This window comes from Lissotriton vulgaris, chromosome 6 (assembly GCF_964263255.1).
Source record: "Lissotriton vulgaris chromosome 6, aLisVul1.2, whole genome shotgun sequence".
NCBI classification, from domain to species: domain Eukaryota; kingdom Metazoa; phylum Chordata; class Amphibia; order Caudata; family Salamandridae; genus Lissotriton; species Lissotriton vulgaris.
Window position 1 is genome coordinate 650,229,066 of NC_141694.1, and position 23,683 is coordinate 650,252,748.

Genomic DNA, 23,683 nt, shown 5'->3' on the forward strand with positions numbered 1-23,683 from the left:
AAAAAGGATCCAGGAAAAAGTAAGGTAAAGAATACCAAGGCCCCTTGGAGGAACCACCCCAGAGGAATGGTGAATGGAAAATCAGAAAGTGGGATTGAGACGCCTATATGTGTAGGATACAGCAACCAATCACCTGACTTTAGCTGCAGGGCTATCGATAGAGAAGAAGTAAATAGGAAAGGAAGGGCTGATGAAAGATCCCAATCCCTACAGCAATCTAGGATGTTGGACACATGGTTATTTGTAGAACCCATAGGGCAGGAAAAGGGGGGGAAAAGAGCAAAGAAACTAAAGCCCCTAAATCGGTCCCAGCTGCTTGTATTATTTGCAAAATGCCCTAGTTTAAAATATGTTAGCACAGATGATCTCAAAGAAGTAGGGTTCCTGAGTAACATCAGAGGGGATGAAGTAACAAAGGTCCTCCTTCACTCAGCACTAATAAAAGTTGCTATGGAAAAAGCAGAGGCTGAGATGATAAAGGAAGGGATTAGAATATTGAAAAGAGAAGAGGTGATGTTGGGGAATCAAGGGAAAACATTCCTCAGGAACCATGCGGGGCTAGGAGAACGACAAATAAAAATGATTACATCTGGTCGGGGTACTAAGGATGCCCTTGAAATTACGATAATCCCAAAAAATTTAGACTGGGAGGATGATGATCTTCTGATGGGAAATAGATACAGAGAACTGGCATATATGGGCCATGAGGAAGAGGGGTATCTGAGCAGCAATGACTAGGAAACTGGGTCGTCGCACAACCTATCTATTGTGTCCTGGAACGTAAATGGATACAAAAGAATAGTGTTAGAAGAAGGTTTTAAAAATATCCTTGGGAAGTCTGACATTGCATGTTTCCAGGAGACTTGGCTGTGCGACGAAACCCCAGCTACCGAAGGCTTTGCACATCATGTAAGGCCTGCAAAAAAGAATCATGTAGGTAGGCCATCAGGCGGCCTGATGACCCTTGTGTCAACAAGGATAGCAAAAGACATACAATCACTCCAACGTAAATGTAATTGGGCATTAGGCAGCAGGGTATTGATATCAAACAGTTTTGCAGGTGGGGGAGGGCTATGCATAATCAATGTGTACATACAGAAAGGGAAATTAAAAGAATATAACGTGGAGCTGGATTGCCTAAAGAAGGATTTGGAAGGATTGTATGACATATATCCTAAAGATGTGCTCGTAATATTGGGCGATTTCAATCATAGATTAAACCCCCATAAAATTGACTCATGGCAGAGTGACGTGCTAAGAGCCTATAACATAGAATTTGCAAATTTCTCTTACAGTGATAGCTCTACCCAAGATGTAAAGCTTGGGCAGCTGTTGGGAGCTATGGGCCTGATCTGTGCTAACGGAAGGAAAGAAACGGATCGACCCGCTAAACGTACTTTTAAGATAGGGAAGCAGTTGTGCCCCATAGATTATGTATTTATTCAGGCTTGGTGCTTCTACTTAATAAACCACTTTGAAGTACTTGGGGTGGAGGGTAGTGACTATTTCCCACTGCTGATGGAATTACGGATAAACAGGGACCCGCCGAGACAGAGGGTGCTACAAATTGACGTGGATTACCCAAAGCGGCTTACAACCCGGATTAGTGAGGAATTTCTAAAGAAACTGAGAGCTCTCCAATTATTAGTTGGGTTAGAAAACCCCCTACCAGGGGAGGCTTTATCCTGGTATGAGGATACAATAAGTCAAATGGTGGAATGCCTTAGGATAAAAATCAAACAGGGAAAGTATGAGAAAAAAAGCAGAGTTAGGGCTCCCCCAACTAATAACCCTTGGTTTGATGACGAATGTCGGTATTTAAAGGCTGCTATCAGGAAACACGAAAGAGGCCTTAGGGGTAATAATTATGATATTTCATCATCAGAACTAAAAAACCTAAGATTAAAATATAAGACGACCATTAGAGATAAAAAAAGGTTATTTAAGGAAAAATGTTGGATGAGCTTACTCGAGACTATTGAAGAAAAAAATGTTAAAGGATTCTGGAAGCTGATTAAGGAATGCACGGGTGAGGTGGCGGGATCCATGCTGTGCTCCGTCCCAGAGGTCAAGTGGGTAGCCTACCTAGGGGAAATATATGGTATGTGGCCGAGCAAAGGGGAAATAATCTCATCAAGCTGGCCAGAAGTGAGGGATGACATACTAGTGCATTTCACCTCAGGAAATATTCGGAATGTAATAGCTGGCTTAAACCTAACCCGAGCGGCCGGACCAGACAATTTACCAGCAATTATCATAAAAACTAACTCAGAATGGTGGGCTGAGTTTTTTTCAAATATGTTTCAGGGGATATTAAAGACTGGTATCATGCCAGAAAGTTGGAAAGGGGCAATCATTAGACCGGTTCATAAAAAAGGTGATGTAAATTCCCCAAAAAATTACCGCCTAATAAATCTCCTCGATATTGGGGAAAAGGTATTCTCCAAGGTAATCCTAGGCCTGCTAAAGGATTGGGCAGAGGATAACCAGTTAGTACCCCCAGAACAGGGTGGGTTCAAAGAAGGGCATTCGACGGTGGACCACTGTTTTGCTCTCTGGGCCATCGCGCGGAAGTCGATAGAACAGAGGGGTAATTTATTCTGCTGTTTTGTGGACTTCCGCGCGGCTTTCGATCTTGTGGGTAGGGAGCAGTTATGGGCAACCTTGGAAGGATATAATCTACACGGAGACCTTTTGGCCATTATAAAAGCCCTACACACAGAAAACTGGGCCCAGATAATCTTGGACGAGGAGGGTGGATTGTCTGGGAAGATCCAGATTGGAAATGGCTTGAGGCAGGGTTGCGTACTCGCCCCACTGCTTTTTTCTCTGTTTTTGGCCGACCTACCAGCAAAACTAAGTGAGGTTAAAGGGGCGAGTCCAAAATTGGGAGGAAATCATGTTTCGTGCCTACTATACGCGGACGATTTAGTGATTATGGACCTGACACAGATAGGCCTCCAGAGGAAATTAAACATGTTCAATGAATACTGCCGGAATAAAAAGTTAACAGTGAACATGGATAAAACTAAAATTTTATGCTTCGGTAGGAATAAAACTAGCTTCCGGTGGTACCTGGATACAAAGCCACTCGAAAGGGTGAACGAATACAGATACCTGGGAATCTGGTTTAAGAGTGACCTTAAATGGTATACCCATCTGGAGGCTCTCAAAATGAGGGCATCTGCCTCTGTGAAGGGGCTAAAAAGATTTAATAGTGTGTACGGGGAAAATTCAGATAGGCCGGTCATAAAAGCCTACCTAGCAATGGTCCCCCCCCCAATTCCTGTACGGGGCAGAAGTGCTCTATTTAAGTGGGAAAAAAGGGTGGGATAAAGAGGAGGGAAATATTTTAAAAAACCTGTTCTCTTTGCCTAAATCTTCTATGGTACATGCTGCAAGACTGGAGCTGGGAATTACCTCCTGGGCAGTAACTGCCTGTATGGCACTAATCCGCTTTTGGCAGCGCCTAGGGTCTGGAGAGCACCTAAAAATTTCACAGTGGTGTAAAAGTGAAATTGTCGCTAGCGAACTGACCTGGGCGAAAGAAACAAGAGCCGCACTAAGTGAAGCCTATGGTGTGTTGGGTTTAAAACTATGCCCGGAACTGAGTCATCCACATATAGCTAGGAAGGAATTGAGGTCATTGGGAGCCGAGACGTCCCGCACATATGATAGAGAGTATCTCTCGCAGAAAGTTTCGGTGTCATATATGACCCTGGCCTGGGAACTTAACCAACAGTACCCCTATTTAGACAGATTGCCCAGCTACCGCCTAAGACGTGAGGTCCTAAAAGTGCGAATGGGGATAAACCCCTGCTATGGGAACAAGGAAGCCAAAAATTTTATGTTGAATAATAATGGAACCTGTACTTGCAGGTTGGGTACCCACTGCGATATTGTACACATTTTACTAGATTGTATGATGTTTTTAGATTTACGGAAAGAAATTTTATGTCCGATTTTTAAAAAATACAGGATCAGAAATAGGATGCAAGCTGCTAGCCTTATAGCTGAAATGAGGTATCTAGATATTGCTTGTGCTATGGGGAAATTTTTGTGTAAAGTCAAGTTGTTTCTAAAGTGTTCAGAGTAAATACCTTAGGCGGCGCTCATGGGGGGAGGATGAGCCTGTACATGTAAAGGTTAACGTTGTGATTTGGATCCTTTGGAATTGATTTGATGCTGATGGAAATTACCTGACTTAATTACCCCTAGGGGTATTTTTGTATTTAGTACGAAGGAATGTACTATTTTACGGGAAGTACAAATGCCATGTTTTTAATATGATCTTGTTCAAGTTTTAACAGTAATTTTATGTATAGGGTATACTTTTAAGGTTGTAATTAACCAAATAAAGTTTTCTTACTGACTGACTGACTGACTGGGTTGCTGGACCCTTTGGCAGACCAGCAGGAAGAACTGGACTGGAGAGAGAAATTAGTTGACGACAGGAGTCTGGATACCTCCCCTGACCTTGGTATGCCTTCTCCCCCTACTGTGGCTACAGAGGAGGGAGAGTCCTATGCAGTGGTGGTGCATAGGGCAACGTAGGCCTTGGGTCTGGAGCTCCCTACAGTGACAGTCAGGACTAATCTCCTGATGGAGGTGCTTAAGTCGGCGGCGACTTCCTCTGAACCCTTTTACCCTTTATTGAAGCTCCCACTGACATCCTTCTTGGTCCAAGCCCAACAAAGGGGCTCCTGTGGAACGGACAATTGCCCGCCACTGCCTTGCCCCGGACGATCCCACTTTACTCACCCAACACCCTCCCCCCGAGAGTTTGGTGGTCCAAGCCTCTTCATCCAAATGCGCATTCCCTTCCACCCCCTCCTCCCCCCCCCCCACCCCCCCTCTCCCCCCCACGTGAAGGGAAATCAAGAAGCTGGATTACCTTGTGAAGCACATGTTCTCTTCCTCCATCTTAGTGCAGCTTTTTGGGATTACCGCATGCCTCTTGGGCCGATACTCCCATACCATCTGGGATACAGTTGCATAGGTGCTGCCTCAGTCCCTGGAAGAGGCCCGGGCTGTTCTCTCTCAAGCAGTGGCAGATGGGAGAGACGCAGCAAAATTCACAATCCGCTGTGGACTGGATACAGCTGACTCACTGGGCAGAAAGATTGCCACGTCAGTAGCTCTTCGCACTGCGCCTGGTTGAGGACGTCTTGTTTTTCAGGGAATGTTAAGTCAACTCTGCAGAACATGCTCTTCGATGGCTGTCGCCTTTTTGGTGAAAAGGCATACTCGGCGCTAGAGCACTTTAAGGTTTCTCGGGCTACGGCCAGATCCTTGGGCCTCGCAGCGTCCTCCCGTCCCCACAATCTGCCTTTCGCCCTTTTCGTTGCTACAGAAGGGCCGCCTCACCTTGTGCGGCCCAGTCCACCTATCGGGCAGCACAAGCTACTACCCCCTTGCGTGGCCGCGGACATGGGACCCAGCGGGCAGGCCAGTGCCCCATCCTCCCCCTCTCCTCCCTCCCCTTGGCAGAAGCCTCCAAACCCTCCTAGTCTGACCTTTCAGGCCCTTCATCAGGCAGTGGGTGGCAGGATTCGCCATCACCTCCCCCACTGGCAATCCATCATGTCAGACAGGTGGGTTTTGCAGTCCGAAGTGGCTACTCCCTCCCCTTCTAGACTAACCCTCCCTCTGTGTAACCCCCTTTAGATCGCATGTCGGAATATCATTTGGCCCTTCTCCACCATGAAGTCTTAGCTCTCTTGACCAAGGTAACTATTGAGAGGGTTGCTACACCAGAAGTAGGTTGTGATTGCTATTTCCGTTACTTTCTGGTGCCCTAGACGGATAAAGGCCTGCGTCCTATCTTAGACCTCATGGCCCTGAACTGCTTCCTCCGGAATGAGAAGTTCAAAATGCTAACCTTTGCTCAGGTCCTATCTACCCTCAACCCCGATGACTGGTGTTGGACTTGCAGGACGCTTATTTTCATGTCCCAGTCCTGCCAGCCCACAGATGTTACCTACGGTTCACGGTAGGCCACAAGCATTTTCAGTTTACTCTGCTCCTCTTTGGCATTACCAATACCCCTTGGGTGTCCACGAAAGTGATGGCTGTGGTCGCAGCTCATCTGAGCAGACTAGCAGTTCCAGTCTTCCCCCTATCTCCACGATTTGCTTCTGAAGGCGGGCTCGCCCCAGGCTGTCGCCTCCAAACTACAGCGGACCCCCCAAGCATTCGCTGGGATTCATTATGAATGTGCCAAAGTCACACCTGACTCCCTCTCAGACTCTCCTTTTAATCGGAGCTGTTCTGGACGCAGTGCAGTTTCGGGCCTATCCTTCAGATGAGAACGACTCTGAGGCTGCTGGGTCTCATGGTCTCCTGTATGCTGCTGGTGGATCATGCCAGGTGGCATATGTGGGCTCTGCAGTGGGACCTGAAGTTCCAGTGGGCGCAGCATCAGGGCAATCTTTGCAACTGCGTCAAGAATGATCACGGAGGGAATTGCGCAGCAACTGCAGTGGTCACTAACGAACCAAGCTTGGGTCCGAGGCAGATCCCTCTCCCTTTCCCAATCAGACCTCACAGTGGTGACAGATGTATCACTCCTTGGATAAGGCGCCCATATTGGAGAGACGGAGATCAGAGGTGTCTGGTCTCCGGCAGAGTCCAGGCTCCATTTCAACCTGCTGGAGCTCCAGAAATTTGCCTGGCACTGAAGGCGTTCCTTTAGTTTGAAAAGGCCTATAACTAGACATACAAATCAATAGGGTATATATATCTAGAAGCCCACTATACACAGAATATGACCAACTACACAAATACATATTTGTTCAGAATTTATTTTTTTGAAAAATATATTTTTTTGATTATTATAGGTAAATATTTTTGGGATACATTTCAATACATTTCACGATAAATTGGAGTTTTTCATTCAAATATACAAAGACATACACATAATTAGACATAAAAAAAGAGAGAGAAACATGATGCAGGCAAAGCGGTAGATGCACTACGCGAGTTTCGGCTTGGGAGACTTCATCAGGTGACCCGTCTTTGACTCTATAATTAAAGCATAAATGACAGTCAAATATACAAACTATGAAACAAAATATATAGTGGGCTCATGTATATATCCTTATTACAATTGACACTTATTTAGAAAAGAACATTAATTTCTTCTTTGTTTATATACACTTAAAAATTACTAATTTATTCTGTACATGTCCTAACATATCACATTCTTACATATAGCCACATCTAGATGCTGTACATGTCATGAAGTTGATACTCTTCATAGTATTAGTAATTTTTAAGTGTATATAAACAAAGAAGAAATTAATGTTCTTTTCTAAATAAGTGTCAATTGTAACTGTCATCTCAGGCTCCTCATTCTGAAAACCGCTTTCCTTGTTGCCATCACCTCTGCTCGCAATGTGAGTGAGCTCCAAGCCCTTTCTTCTAAGCTCCCTTTCTTCTCTGTACACCCTGACAAAGTGGTGCTTAGGACAAGGCCTTTGTTCCTTTACAAAGTGGTAACGCCCTTTCACACTGGTCAAACCATTACTTTGCCCACCATTTCCCCACCTCCGCACCCTTCCAAAGAGGAGGAGAGACTCCACTGTCTGGACCACAAGCGTGCGCTATCTTTCTATCTTGAACACACAAAAGATTTCCGTGTGGTCAATCAACTCTTTGTTGGCTATGTGGGTGCCAAGAAAGGTTGGCCTGTTCAAAAGCGGACCATCTCTAGATGGGTTGTCCTTTGTATAAAAATCTGATACGCTATGGCGAAAAAGAAATCACCTGTGGAGCTCCGTACTAATTCTACCAGAGCCACAGCGGCCACCACTGCTCTTGCTCGTGGAGTTGCACTTCTTGATATCTGTCAGGCAGCCACGTGGGCATCTTTGCACACTTTCACCAGGCATTACAGTCAAGTCCAGAAGGACGGCAATTTTGCCCGTTCTGACCCTCCTCCGGGGTTGGTATTGCTGGGGTATCTATTCTAAGGTAAGAAATCTATAACTAACCATCTCTTTCAAATGAACAAGTTACTTACCTTCAGTAACGATGTAGCTGTAATCGACATATGTTAGTTATAGATTCTTTACCATCCCACCATCCTCCCCGCTGTGTGAACTGACTTCTGGGATAGGGACTCCCTTGCAGGGCCCTAGTTTAGTTCACCAGTGGTCAGAGTCTTGCATGGTCTGCACTTCTGGCGTGGAAAGTCGTGTCAGAACTGACAACAGCGCACAGGGGTGGCATCAATGTGGACACTGCAACATCATCCCGGAGAACACGACGCCGACAACGGACATGGAGTACACCGACGCCACTTACTGACGTGCAGGGGTACTTCTAAGAAAAATATCTCCAGATCCAGTCTGACGCCTGGGGGTAATTTTTAAAGGTAAGGAATCCATAACTAACATATGTATCTGATAAAAACTACTAGCCGCAGATTCCTTCACGTAGAATTATCCCCAGGCGTGAGACTGGATCCGGAAACTTTTGCCACAGCATCCCTGTGCGCCGGGATGACCCCACGTGACTCCCCCCAGGCGTCGTCCGTGTATGTGACGTCATCGAGGTCACATAAGACCCCCCCCCCCCCCCTTGGCACGCCTACGTCAGTTTTCTCCTTTTCCGCGTGCATCGCGGATCCGGTCCTTGCTACGGGCCTGGTTGGGCCCTCTTTTTTCTTCCATTGTCCCTTCTTGTGGAACAGTGTGCGAATGCCTTCGGGCTTCAAGACTTGCACGTCGTGTGGGCCTCTTATGTTGGCGACGGACCCTCACCTCATTTGTATGTGGTGTTTGGCAGAAGATCACGGCACCACTTATTGTGCGGTGTGCTAACACTTAAAGCCGAACTCGGCATGGCTATCCAGGTCTACGTCCTCCCCTCGGTCTGCTTCGGCGGATGGCTTCAAATACGGCCGTGGTCGTCGTCCTTGCCCTTCTCCGATGTCACGTGAGCGGCTCTCCACGGTGGGTAAGTGTTGCAGTTTGTCCCCGGGGGCGGCCCGCATGTCATCCTATCCACATTTCCTGGTGTTGGGGCGGCGAGAGTCAGGATGCAGGCCTCGCTTGCGTCTCCTCCTCCTTCCCTTCCTGGGGTGTCATCAGATCACTTGCCTTGCGCAGGGCCCTCCGCGGCGCCGCGGGCGACTTTGGCCCCTGCTCCGACTGGTTCGGATCCAGACTTGGAGGATATGGTGCTGTTGGGGTGTGTGAGATGTTGGCCTGATATATGATGCTCACTAGTTCTAGTGATCACCTTGTATCAGTCCAAACAACTCTTATGGTGATCAACCTTATAGACAAGCTATCCTAATGGTAGCATGGACAGAGCAGTCTTAGGCTAAACTCTTTTGGCATGTGAAGCCAGCTGTTTTACCACATATAACCCCTTGAATACCAAGTGAAAGGACACCACACAGGTTGTTATGAAAATAAACAATATATTTATTACTAACAAACACCTCTGAATTCTTTGAGATCAGAGGGCTAAGCACATAACAATACTCTTCAGAAAAATACAGCAAGTTGCACAATTACAATGGTGCCCTAGGGGCATGACAAACCATATACTAAGTAAATGGGTTAAGTAGAACGATAGAAGAAATGAGTATGCCCAGAGGCGGTAGAATCGCTGGGGCTACACTACCCTAACCTTAGGTAAGGAGCAGGAGGCCCACGGGACGCGTGTACAGTGCTAGAACACACACGCGGGTTTCAATGCAAAGTCAGTGGGCACGAACAATTTACAAAATAGGTAAGTAAGGACAGTTCCGACTGGTTGAGACCAAAACTACAGGATACCTGGACACTAGGAGAGTCAATCTACCTATGAGCTCCGAATTGCTCTTGTTACCTCACCCACGGGCTGCGGGTGCATAGGTGTAAAAGTGTGTCTGGTTTCCTCGTTGAAGTCAATGGAGCCTTGGAGAAAAGATGCTTCAGGCGACCAGGAGGGAGATGTCCGGAGTGATCCAAGGGCGGTTAGAAGAAGATGGAGACCTGAAAGCAGAGGGGACAGTGTTCAAAGTCACTAGCCAGTGACCGGGGTGGAACCAGGAAGGAACCAGATGATGTCGTCGCGATCAGGTAAAGAGGTGACGCTTGACTCTGCAGCCACGTGAACCAGGAGGCGTCGTCGACAACCAGGATGGAGGCACGAGCTGTCCCACGCAGGCTCTCGCTGTCGGCGGTGTCGGTTCCAGGATCGGAGTCAACAGACCTTGGCAAATGCAACCCACGCGGCAAGTGAAGATGGCGTCTGGTGTGGACCAGGAGGGTCCGGGGTACTTCTCCTTTGCAGGGAAGCAAGGGCCAGTCTGGCGCAACCAGACCAGCGGTGTAGTTTCAAGATTTCGTCGTCTAGGAGGCCACTATCCAGCCGGCAACTGACCAGAAAACGCATTGAGTAGCAATCAAGCAGAAGGGCTCCACGCAGATCTCGTGGATGCTGGAGGGCTGGTCTTCGGTGCAGGAGCTGCTCGGGCCTGGGGCTTCTCAATCCCCAAAGTACTCACTCGAGGGTGCCTCAGAGGTCGTTCTGGAAGCGAAGTGCAGTTTCTTCAAGATGGCCGGTCCCACGTGTCTCTTCGCACCCACGGATCTCAGCTGTGCTGCATATGTGAGTTGAGGTCGGAGAGGTCTGGAAGTCCGGGTCTCATTGGGCTCTGAAGTCTGGTTCCGCCAGGAAGGACGACAAAGTGACCCGCTAGGACGCTTGATGGTGCCTGCGGATGCAGGGTGTCACTCCTTGGCCACAAGGGAGATTTCTTCAGTCTTCTGTGGAGCAGAACGTCGAAGTCCAGAGTTTTTTCTTTGTAGAGTTGTTCAGGATAATCTAATTTGGAATGGGACAGGCTCCTACCTTTATTCTGCTAAAGGGGGCTGTACTAGTGACTAGGTCCCTCCCATTGGTGGGACCAGGAAGGGGGGTGGTTACACCCCCTATCCTTTGTCAGGTTTCGCGCCAGAGTTGGGGCTGGAGTGCCCCAGCAACTGCTTTAACCCGGGGTATGCACAGGGACACCTTGTGTGCCCCAGGCATGTCTCATTCCTTTCAGCCCTGCCTATCTGGATACACAAAGTCCTGTCTGGGGTGGTGCTGGCACCTCCCCAGGCAGGAAGCCCTTTGTCCAGGCCTCCCTTGCTGAAAGGACTCCCAGCAGCAGGAGGTCAGACTTGTGTCTGTGGCTGCAGCATCCATTTTGTGATGCTGAGGCTCGGGTTAACTTTAACCAGGGTTCTGGTTCTGTACATGTCGTGTCCCTCTAAAAGGGTGGAATGCTACCCCCGTCACCAGAACTGGCGAGGGGGTAGTATTCCAAATCGTATTACACCTTACTCGACATGTTTTGATAATGCCAAACCAAAGTTGGCAATTACCGCGAGGATTATAATGCACTTAAGAGTATATGCTATGGCACTATCATGGAAACAGCTAACGGACATGGTTCCGAAAGCTGCAGACAGGCTCAGCTCATGCTAGAGCACCATCTCATATATTTCCAAGCACTCTGCCTTCAGGATTGATAAGGCCTGCCATAGAAGTGACTTATAGGAATATATGTGTCCATTTTGGGTTAGATATAGGTATACTACATCTACAGCAAAGGGTGATTACACCACCTTGCCCCAGCTGTGTTACCAGCCAGTTGTGTCTGTTTAGATGGCCAGCCAGGGGTGGCATAATATATCCTACAGCCCCTGGTAGGCCTTGGGTGCACTTATGCCCTGGGTACCTATAGTACACTGTACAAGGACTTACAAGAGTGACCCAATACCAATTGGTAAATGCACCTAAAGTACATGTGTGTCAATTTAGAGAGCGAACAGCTAGGCTGTGGGTCTGATTAGCAGGTCCACAGCCAGGGAAAGTCGTAAACCAGTGAAGCAAAAAGCAAAACTCTGGGGTGACCATAGGATTGCAGACACTACTCTCCTACATAACCCCCCCCCCCCAAACTTAGGGACATTAAACTAACCTTGACCAGGTGAGTCTTCCTGTTCTAAGTGGAAATACCTGGAGAGCCCATCTGCATTGCCATGGTCAGTACTAGGTCTGTGTTCCACTGTAAAGTCCATCCCCTGTAGGGAAATGGACCACCTAAAAAGTTTGGGGTTTTCACCCTTCATTTGATTTAGCCACAAGAGGGGCTTATGGTCTGTCTGAATTTTGAAGTGAGTTCCAAAAAAGTACGGCCTCAACTTCTTCAGGGCCCAAACCACAGCAAAGGCCTCCCTCTCAATAGCTGACCAACGTTTCTCTCTAGGGGTCAGCCTTCTACTTATAAAAGCAATGGGCTGGTCATGACCATCATTATTCAGTTGAGATAGAACAGCTCCCACACCCAACTCAGAAGCATCTGTTTAGACGATGAAAGTTTTGGAGTAGTCTGGACTCTTGGGCATAGGTGCAGTACACATGGCCTGCTTCAGGTCATCAAATGCCTTTTGACAGCTAACTGTCCACTGAACTTTCTTTGGCATTTTCTTGCTTGTCGGGTCATTAAGTGGGGTCACAATGGTCCCATAATTTCTGACAAATTTCCTGTAGTAACCAGACAGGCCCAAGAAAGCTCTGACCTGTGTCTGGGTGGTTGGAGGAGCCCAGTCCTTTATGGCCTGAATCTTGCTCTCCAATGGTTGAACCTGGCCTCCACCCACAAGGCGGCCCAGGTACACAACCTGACTCTGCCTTATCTGGCACTTGGTGGCCTTGATAGTGAGGCCTGCCTTCTGCAAGGCCTCCAAAACTTTCCTCAGGTGAATCAGGTGATCCTCCCAGGTGGAGCTGAAGACAGCAATATCATCTAGATATGCTGCACAAAAGTCATCCAACCCAGTGAGAACTTGGTTCACCAACCTTTGAAAAGAAGCAGGTGGATTTTTCAAACCAAAGGGCATCACCACAAAGTGGTAATAACCTACTGGGGTAGAAAATGCTGTTTTGGCCTTGGACTCCTCAGCTAACCTGATTTGCCAATAGCCAGCTGTCAGGTCAAATGTACTCAAGAATTTGGCAGAAGCCAATTTATCTAGGAGTTCATCTGCCCTAGGTATTGGATGGGCTTCTGTTTTAGTAACAGCATTGAGACCCCTGTAATCTACGCAAAACCTCATCTCTCTCTTACCATCCTGGGTGTGAGGCTTTGGCACTAGAACTACAGGACTAGCCCAAGGGCTTTCTGAGGGTTCAATGACTCCCAATTCCAACAACTTCTGTACTTCTTTCTTGATACAGTCCCTGACGTGGTCAGGTTGCCTGTAGATTTTACTCTTTATAGGCAGACTGTCACCAGTGTCCACCTCATGGGTGCACCAGTTTGTCTGACTGAGGGTCAGAGAGAACATATGTCTGAAGGATTGAAGAACCTGTTTGCAATCCTTCTGTTGATGTTCAGAGAGGCTGTCGGAAAAGACCACACCATCTACTGACTCATTATCAGGGTTCTGAGTGTGCAGGTCTGGGAGAGGGTCATTCTCTTCCTCCTGTCCCTCATCTGTGGCCATGAGCAAGCCCATGTCCGCCCTGTCAACATATGCCTTGAGCCTATTAACATGAAGCACCCTGTGGGAGCTCCTGGGAGTTCCAAGGTCCACCAGGTAGGTGACCTCTCCCTTTTACTCAATGATGGTGTTGGGTCCAGACCATTTGTCTTGGAGAGCTGCTGGGGCCACTGGCTCCAACACCCACACCTTCTGTCCAGGCTGGTAAACAGTTAGTACAGCCTTTTGGTCATGACAAGCTTTTTGAAGTTCTTGGCTGGCCTCAAGGTTTTTGGTTGCCTTCTCCATGTACTCTGCCATCCTGGAGCCGAGACCAAGTACATAGTCCACTATGTCAAGCGTAGGCTTTTTGAGAGGTAACTCCCATCCTTCCTTCACAAGACATAGGGGTCCTCTTACAGGAGGCCCAACAGAAGCTCAAAATGGCTGTAGCCAACCCTCTTCTGTGGGACCTCTCTGTAAGCAAACAGAAGGCAGGGTAAGAGGATGTCCCATCTTCGTCTAAGCTTTTCAGATAACCATTTTATCATCCCTTTCAGAGTCTTGTTGAATCTCTCCACAAGCCCATTGCACAGTGGGTGATAGGGTGTGGTAAATTTGTAATTTACACCACACTCCTTCCACATTGCAGTCAAGTATCCTGACACGAAGTTTGCACCTCTGTAAGAGACAACCTCCTTAGGAAACCCCACCCTGGAGAAAACTCCGAGTAGGGCCCTAGCCACAACAGGAGCTGTCGTGGTCCTAAGGGGAATAGCTTCTGGATACCTGGTGGCATGATCCACTACCACCAGTATAAATCTGCCCAAATGCTGTTGGGGTGTCCATTGGTCCCACAATGTCAATCCCCACTCTTTCAAAGGGTACCCCCACCACAGGTAGTGGAATACGGGGGGCCTTTTTCTTGTGCCACCTGATTTGCCATTGGCTTGGCAGGTGACACAGGAGCGACAAAACTCTTTTGTGTCCTCAGACATGTGTGGCCAGTGAAAGTGAGGGACAAGCCTGTCCCAAGTCTTGTTCTGGCCTAAGTGTCCTGCAAGGGGAATCTCCTGGGCTAAGGTAAGAAGGAAACCTCTAAGAGACAAGGGGATGACCAGCCTCCAGGAAGCACCAGGCTTGGGGTCTCTTGCCTCAGAGTATAGGAGTCCTTCATCCCAGTACACCTTGTGGGTACCTGTAGCATTCCCTGCAGCCTCAGCAGCAGCTTGCTGTCTGAGGGGTTCAAGGGAGGAACAGTCTAACTGTGCCTGTCTCAAGTCTGCCCTGGAAGGTCCCCCGTGTCCCAAGAAACTCAACCTGTTCAGGTTCAAGTTCTTCTAGGACAGTTCCTTCTGGGGTATTTGGGTCAGCCTCATGAGAGGGCTGGTCCTCAACCTGAGGCACGGGGGAAGGCACTGCCTTAACCCTACTGCTCTTCCTCTTGGGTGGTGTCTGGTCCATTGGTCCAGGATCCAGCACCTGTTCAGCTGGGCATTTTCTGGCCTGTGACCTGGTCACAGCAAGGACATGTGCTGACAAACCTAACATTTCCACATGAGTCCTATACTCCACTTCTGACCATAAGGAGGATTCCAAATCATTGCCCAAAAGACATTCCACTGGGAGGTCTGAACTAACTACAACCCTTTTGAGGCCAGTTACCCCTCCCCAGGAGAAGTTAACAACTGCCATACTGTGATTTGTAGTGACGTTGCGATCATTGGTCACTAGGTAGTCTGAACCTAGTATGATCTGATCAGGGTCCACAAAGGCTGGTGTCACCATAGTGACACTGGCACATGTGTTCCTGTAGGCCTGAGCCATTTTTCCATTGATCAAAGGTGTTTGCCTGTACTTGCCCAGAGTACTGGGACTTACAGTAGGAGTCATATCCATGTCCCCTCTACAAACAAGAACAGCCTGAGTAGGTATTCTGACTAAGTCAGAACCCACCTCAGATCCCAGGGTTAACCCAACTATGGCCTGGGGGGGTACACTACCACTACTAACTGTACTAGGGGGTGCAGGTGCCTTAGGGGCAGTAGTGGTTGGAGCTGAGCCTTTCTTGGTGCACTCACTAAACCAGTGAGTCTTACTTTTACAGTATTGCCACCATGGTTTCTTCTGACTATCATTATTCTTCTTTTGGGAATTCTGGGACCCACCCTCCTTAGATTGTTGGGGCCCTGTTGAAAACTTCTGGTCATTTTGTTGATTCTGATTACTACCCTTTTGGTCTGCTTTCTTCTGGCCACCACCCTGGTTCTGGTTCTGCTGCTTAACCCTGGATCTGACCCATCTGTCTGCCTTTTTTCCCAATTCTTGGGGAGAGGTCAGATCTGAGTCAATCGGGTGCTGATGCAACAACTGGTTCTGACAATTATTTAAGATTTGTTCTCTCATTATAAGATTGTACAATCCTGTATAATCAGTAACTTTACTTCCCAGTAACCAGCCCTCTAGAGCCTCAGTGGCACAATCGACAAAGTCAGTCCAATCCTGAGCCTGAGTTTTCTGGGTATCTCTGAACATCAACCTGTACTGTTCAGTTGTTAGGCCAAACCCATCAATCAGTGCACTTTTCAGGACTTGGTAGTCATTAACATCCTCATCTCTAACAGTGAGGAGCTTATCTCTGCCTTTACCTTCAAAGGAGAGCCAAAATATAGCTGCCCACTGACCCTGGGGTACCTGCTGTACTTTGCAGGCCCTCTCCAGAGCAGTCATCCATTTGTGGATGTCATCCCCCGTCTTATACGGGTGCACTATTTTACTCAGGTGTCTATTATCAAAGCTCCTGTCTTTATCCTTAGGGATACTGCTGCCACCAGTGGGTTCTATCCCACTCAATGTCTGCTCTCTGGCAAAAGCAAGTTTTTCCTTGGGAAGGGCAAGTTCTTCCCTTTGGATCCTCAGATTAACTTCCTTCATCTTTGCCTCGTGCTCTCTCTCCTCTGAGGGTAAGTCATCCCCCTCTGAGCAGATGCATGAGAGCCATGGGAGTGAATAGAATTGATGGAGTCTCTGGATTGAGACCTATCTCTTCTATTCCCAAGGTTAGGCCTGCCTGTGGCTAGGTCTGGGGCTCCCCCAAACTCAGCCCCATGTAGGCTTAAGTTGGCCCTACTGAGTCTGCTGACTAAAGCTTGGCCATTGTCTACCTCTCCATCAGATAAGTTTCCATCCTCCCTACCATCTACATTTTCTGTTTCAGGGAGGTTAGAGTCATCTTCTAAGGGGGGTATGCTTCCATCTGCTGGGTCTGAGGGGCCTGGGTTAGAGACCCTTCTGACATCATAGGTCTCTAAGAGTCCTAACAGAAAAGGAAGGGTAGGGTTGGAACCCTGTTTCAGTTCCTGGAGGTACACGATTGTCTCATCTCCTGAAAACTGAGTGCTGCATATCTGGAAAGGATCTGTGGAGTGTCACTAATCACAAGGGGAGTCACTGTGGCCTCTCCTGTGATAGACATGCTTTCTAGTGAGGTGTGGTGTGTGCACCTACCTACACTATGGGTTTTCCTACTGATCCCTTGCTAACAGTTGTAGTTAGGGTGTGCTGGGCCCTTTCTACTACAACAGCTGGTTCAGTAGAACTCAGAGTATTTCTAAGCTTGTTATATGTACCTATGGTACCTTATGTGATCTTTCAAATGATATCTCAAGATTATATTTGGTAAAAACAGCAGCAAGCTCATATCCCAACCGCTGCACACCAATGTGAGAAGTTGGCCTGATATATGATGCTTACTAGTTCTAGTGATCACCTTGTATCAGTCCAAACAACCTTAATGGTGATTGCTTGTAAGTCAACCTTATAGACCAGCTATCCTAATGGTAGCATGGACAGAGCAGTCTTATGCTAAACTCTTTTGGCATGTGAAGCCAGCTGTTTTACCACAAATAACCCCTTGAATACCAGATGAAAGGACACCACACAGGTTGTTATGAAAATAAACAATATATTTATTACTAACAAACACCTCTGAACTCTTTATGAGATCAGAGGGCTAAGTACATAACAATACTCTTCAGAAAAATACAGCAAGTCGCACAATTACAATGGTGCCCTAGGGGCACGACAAACCATATACTAAGTAAATGGGTTAAGTAGAACGATAGAAGAAATGAGTATGCCCAGAGGCTGTACAATCGCTGGGGCTACACTACCCTAACCTTAGGTAAGGAGCAGGAGGCCCACGAGACGCGTGTGCAGTGCTAGAACACACACGCGGGTTTCAATGCAAAGTCAATGGTCACAAACAATTTACAAAATAGGTAAGTAAGGACAGTTCCGACTGGTTGAGACCAAAACTACAGAATACCTGGACACTAGGAGAGTCAATCTACCTATGAGCTCCGAAATGCTCTTGTTACTTCACCCACGGGCTGCGGGTGCATAGGTGTGAAAGTGTGTCAGGTTTCCTCGTTGAAGTCAATGGACCCTTGGAGAAAAGATGCTGCAGGCGACCAGGAGGGAGATGTCCGGAGTGATCCAAGGGCGGATCGAAGAAGATGGAGACCTGACAGCAGAGGGGACAGTGTTCAAAGTCACTAGCCAGTGACCGGAGTTGAACCAGGAAGGAACCAGATGATGTTGTCGCGATCAGGTGAAGAGGTGACGCTTGACTCTGCAGCCACGTGAACCAGGAAGCGTCGTTGACTACCAGGATGGAGGCACGAGCTTTCCCAAGCAGGCTCTCGCTGTCGGCGGTGTCAGTACCAGGATCGGAGTCAACAGGCCTTGTCAAATGCAACCCACGCGGCAAGTGAAGATGGCGTCTGGTGCGGACCAGGAGGGTCTGGGGTACTTCTCCTTTGCAGGGAAGCAAGGGCCAGTCTGGAGCAACCAGACCAGCGGTGTAGTTTCAAGATTTCGTCGTCTAGGAGGCCACTAGCCAGCCGGCAAGTGACCAGACAACGCGTCGAGTAGCAATCAAGCAGAAGGGCCCCTCGCAGAGTGGCGCCATCAGGGTGTAGTTTTCGGGGCTCCCCTCTTCAGCGCCTACCGTCCCTGTCTCGCCGCAAATCCGTACGGGGCTCCCTGTGGTGTCGTAGGTGATCACCTAGACTCCGGCCTTGCCTCTGGGTCCACCTCGGCCCTTTGAGCAAGTGACTGCCTCACCAGCGGTCTAGGTGGCGCTGGTTCGGCACCAGGACCCTCCCTTCCTGGCTCCGGTGGAGTCACGTGTCGAGGCGGGGTGTTGTAGTGCCTTCCCGGGACCTCCTCGCTGCTCGGCGTGGTCGGCTGCTCCGTCTGGGGCCGAGCTGACGCCGCGGGTGGAGCCTCCGGCGCCATATGATGCCGATCAGGTGCCGCTGACTGCCTCCACAGACCCGTGCCGGCGCCAGGCTCTGGATTAGCCCTGTCATTTATCGGTGTGCTCCTTCCCGGAGGTAAGGTGGTGTGTTGTTGCCTCTTCACCTGCATCTTCTGGAGGAGGCTCTTCACTGCCCTCACGGCCAATATCCTTAAACCCTTCTTTCCTGTGCTCGTGGCTGGCTTCTCCACCGACATTTTCTCCTTCTGAGGCCCTGTGGATCCCTCCTTCCTCCGTGGATTCTCTACTAGGTCAAGAGTCGAGGAAGGGCGGCTCAGTCTGCGATCCTCTCACATGGAGGAATTGCTTTCCCCTCTGTGGCGCCCTTCTGAGGCCTTCTGAGGGCTGTTTCTACAGCTGTTGGTATTCTGGGAATGGATGGACCTGTCACTCCATTTTCTACGGACCATCTCTTGGGGGTTATCCACCAGAGCTCTGGTGGCCAGGGGTGATTCCTTTCTTTTGAGGCGTCACTCCATGATTCTCTTATGGGGGCCTGGAGGCACCCGGCCACGCGTAATGTGGTGCCTCAAGCGCTTCTGCAACGCCATCGGCCTGCTCCGCATTACCCGGTCTGTCTTTCTTTCTACCCTTCTACTCAAGGCGCTCTGCCTTGTTTGCCTTTGGTGGTGTTCCCTCCGTCTCGCGAGGCCTGGTGGTTAGATTCATGGGGGTGTAATGTCCACGCTTCTTCCAGTGCTGCCTTGAGAGCACTTAACACTTTGTGTATGTTGACCAGGGCTACTTCTACCCTGTGGGGTTCAGTGGAGTCCCTTCTTTCTTGTATCTGTCATGAGGGTGCCCTTATGTTGACTGGCAAAGAGTTGACCGCATTTCAATCTTCGTGCGGCTTTGGATGTCACTGATGCTACTGGCCGTGCTATGGCTACTTCTGTGGCTCTCCATTGCCGTGCTTGGCTACACAATGATGTTTTTCTGGAAACTCTTAGGGAGTATCTGGTCGACCTCCCCTTTGACGTGGCCTGCTCTTTTAATACTCTGGCGGACACTGCCATCCGGAGTCTTCTGGTGGGGCTTTGTCCTCCTCTTCCTCCTCAGTGGGTGCTTGGTTGATCCTTCGAGTCTTCGTGGGAGGTGTTATCCCACAGCTCCCGGAATCTGGTGTGCACGTTGCACTTTCTCTGAGAGATACTGTGCACTCCGGGCCCTGTATTGGCCTCCCTCTTTAGTTGGGGTTCAGCCCCCGTTGGCGAGCGAGTTCTTTTTGGCTGCATACTAAGCCTTCTGTGGTTTCTACTTTGTTCTTTGACCCAGGATTTCTTCCCTAAGAGTGGTTCCAATACTACTTGGACTGTGTCCTACCCTATGAGGGGTATTTGTAGCTATTGGATAGCCTGTCTTAAGCTGGGAAGCTTTGCTTTCCCCTTGCGTGTTCATTTTCCTGTCTTGGTGTTGCTGTATGCCGCCTTTGCGCTTCTTAGACGGCTACGGCGTGGGGCGGTGTTCTGCCTCTGTTTTGCTGTTGGTCTGGTCTTCTGTTTGGCAGCGTTCTGCCTCTACTTTGTTCTTAGCCTCGTTTAAGTCTGGCGGCATTCTGCCTCTGGTTTGCTCTTGGCCTGGTCCTCTGTCTGGTGGCATTCTGCCTCTGGTTTCCTCTTGGCCTGGTACCCCGTCTGGTGTCCAGAAGGGTTCCTTTGGAGGGGCCTGATACATTGGCTACTGGTCTCATTTCGTGATGCCTGTACCTGAGGGTTTTTTCTGATACATGGGCTGCTGACCTTCTCTCTCTTCGTTTGCCTGTGCCGGGGGCCTCCGCTGAGGGCCCGGGGCTTCGGCTGTTGGCCTCTTTTTGTAATGCCCGTACCTGGGTCTTCCGGTGATGGTCCCTGGTACATTGGCTGTTGGCCTCATTTTTGTACTGTCTGTGCTTGCGTTCCCGAAGGAGGTCCCTGGTACAAAAGCTCCTAATCTCCTTTCATCCTGCCTGTGCCCGAGGTTTCCGACGGCGGATCAGGGTACAATGGCTGTTAGTTTCTTTGTGGATGGCCTTCCTTCTCCTGTTTGGTGGCGGCGAGGCCGCTGATTGTCGTGGGAGGGCACTCCCTGGGAGTGCTTTTTGTCCCCTGTCAGGGTCTGACTCCGCCTGGAATGGGGAGGTCCTCTCTCAGACCCTCCTTCCCCCTGGGTATGGCCTGGGTATCTATTCTACTTGAAGGAATCTGCGGCTAGTAGTCTCTATCAGATGTACGAGTTACTTACCTTCGGTAACAATGTATCTGGTAGAGACGTTTCTAGCCGCAGATTCCTTCACGGCCCGCCCTTCCTCCCCGTTCTGCGAGGACCTTTGACTTGGTCTTCTGCGCTTGCCTCCCGGGGGGTGGCTATGTCTTCTGTGAGTGCATTCTTACACTCTTTTGGACGGGATGATTCGTCCTGTTTCTTGTTCCTTTCCTCCTCTTTTGGCACATGAAGGATGGGTTTATAGGTGCTTCTGTGCCTTTCTGCTCTGGTTGCTCCAGGATTGGGGCTTACCTTCAATCTCTCCCTCCCTCCCTTCCATCTTTGTTACTAAGGGTTCGCTATCCTCTAGGTTGGGGTTATCTGGCTGTGCCTCTGCCCTTTGTTCCTTTGGGGGTTGTCACACACTGTGGTGGGGCTGTCTTGAAAGTTGTGGTTCCTTGTTTGTCTTGGACTGGTTCCCCTTCATTATTCTTGGTTGGGGTTGTAGTCCTGCTACATGTTGTCATGACATTTATACATGTGTTCTTTGTCTCCAGAAGGGGCTGTATACGTTCTGGCAGGGTGGCTGCTCAGGGCTGTGCTCTGTTCTTTCTTTTTTTTCCTGCCTTTGGGTACTGCAGTGTTGCCACGGCTCCTTATAGTGGTGTTGTCACCATTTCTTTATTTTTCCAATTTTTCTGCTCTTTCACACACTTGTTCCCATACTCCCAGTTTTGTCTGATGGCTCTGCGTTGTGGCGCGGAAAAAATTCTCCGAAGAAAACTGACGTAGGCGCGCTGGGACTTGTGACCTCGCTGACGTCACGTACGCGGACATCACACCTGGGCGGAGTCGCGTGATGCCCTCCCCCCCGGCGCACAGGGATGCTGCGCAAAAGATTTTCGGGATCCAGTCTGACGCCTGGGGACAATTCTACCTGAAGGAATCTGTGACTAGAATCGTCTCTACCAGATACATCATTACCGAAGGTAAGTGACTTGTACATTTGGGAAGGCATCAGGGCAAGTATGCAGAGGGGACAATTGTTCAGCTGGGAATCACTTGCCACTTCCTTTTCAGATGCCTGTAGCTGTTCAGTGATTGGCGACTGCAATTGCAAACTATTGATAAACCATATTGTGGGACTCTTCCTCCTAATTGTGATTAAAAATGAGCTACAAATTGGGTCAAAAAAATTTGAAGAAATACCTTTTTGTGGCCTTAAACCTTTTGATTTTGCAAATTGTAGAGTTTGTATCGGATCATAGACTTCTAGCCAGACAGTTGGAGCTAGTTACCACGATTTTAGTCTTAATAAAAGTGTGCATATTTCCTGTACTGCTGTTTTAACACTTGTTGTGTTATCCTACAGATCTTAAACCAGAGTTGTGGCCTAATGGTGCGTTTAATACCCATGCTGTCCACCTACTTGGATCTGCTACTCTTTTACCTCACAGTTTCTTTGGGAACCCACAGGGGCACTGGGAAGTTGCTTACTGTCTTGGCTCATTTATTTACAGAGCTTGCCCAGAAGGTACGTATTGTTGGAAAATTACATCTACAATTCACATATTTCTGTTTATTTGAAAAAGGGGACAGTAAAAGAGCCAAACTTCATGCTTGAGTGTATTGTGACCTAGGCTTGCTCAACCTCCTATCATTTGACATGTTTTGGAACCAGCTCCACTAAGAGGGTATGTAGTTAGTTCATTATTGTAAGAAGTAAAAGAACTACAAATCTATTTTTGATTCATGCAGTAGATTTATTTACAGAGGTTGCGCATAAAGTAAGTAGCTCTGGCAAATTAGGTTTCAAATTCACACATTTTTGTTTGTTTGAGAAAAGCGGAGATGTCCAAGCCAGTCTTTCTACTTGCATGTATTGTGATCTAGCCTAATTTCAGCAGTTTATTGTTGCTATTCTGTTTTGCAACCTTTAACCATCTGAGGTATGTAGTGAACTAATTGTAACAAGGGACAATAATATATGCCTATATCTGTTAGAGCCGCAGATTCCTTCACGTAGAATTATCCCGAGTAGAGAGACTGCAAGGTCACATAAGCCCCAACCCGACGCGCCTTCGTCAGTTGTTTCCTTTTCCGTGTGCTACGCGGATACGGTCTTTTCTCGGGCCTGTTTTGGGGCCCTTTTTTCTTCCTCATTGTGACTATTTTTGGTGGGCAGTGTGCGAATGCCTTCGGGCTTCAAGACTTGCACGTCGTGTGAACGTCTTATGTCGGCGACGGACCCTCAACTCATTTGTATGTGGTGTTTAGGGGAAGATCACAGCACCACTGATTGTGAGGCGTGCCAACATTTGAAGCCGAAATCGCGGCGGGAGCGCCGGATGAAACTACTCTCAGCGTATCTCTCAAGGTCGGCTTCATCCCCTCGATCTACCTCGGCAGACTGCTTTAGAAGCGGCCGTTGTCGTCGTCCTCTCCCCTCTCCAATGTCGCGAGAGCGTCTCTCCCCCCGGTGGGAAAGTGTTGCAGTTTGTCCCCGGAGGTTGGTGTTTGGCCTGGCGTGGGCTCTTCGCGGGGGATGTGGCCCGTTTTCCGGTGAGGGGGCGTCGAGAGTCCAGATGGAGACATATGCGGCGGCTTTGCGGGCCTCGCTGGCGTCTCCTCCTCCTTCCCCTCCTGGGGCGTCAGCGGGTCCCTTGCCTTGCATGAGGCGCCGGCTTCGGCCCCGGCTCCGTCTGGT

The 23,683-nt window shown here is 48.8% G+C and overlaps 1 protein-coding gene across 1 annotated transcript in view; it reads left to right on the forward strand.

The window, feature by feature from the left end:
* Positions 1-23,683, forward strand: part of MDN1 (midasin AAA ATPase 1) — a 2,142,100-nt gene that overhangs the window by 1,725,427 nt on the left and 392,990 nt on the right. The window contains exon 83 of the mRNA XM_086926648.1: positions 22,349-22,510. Within this exon, the coding sequence (XP_086782774.1) occupies positions 22,349-22,510 (162 nt within the window). The remainder of the gene's footprint in view (positions 1-22,348; positions 22,511-23,683) is intronic.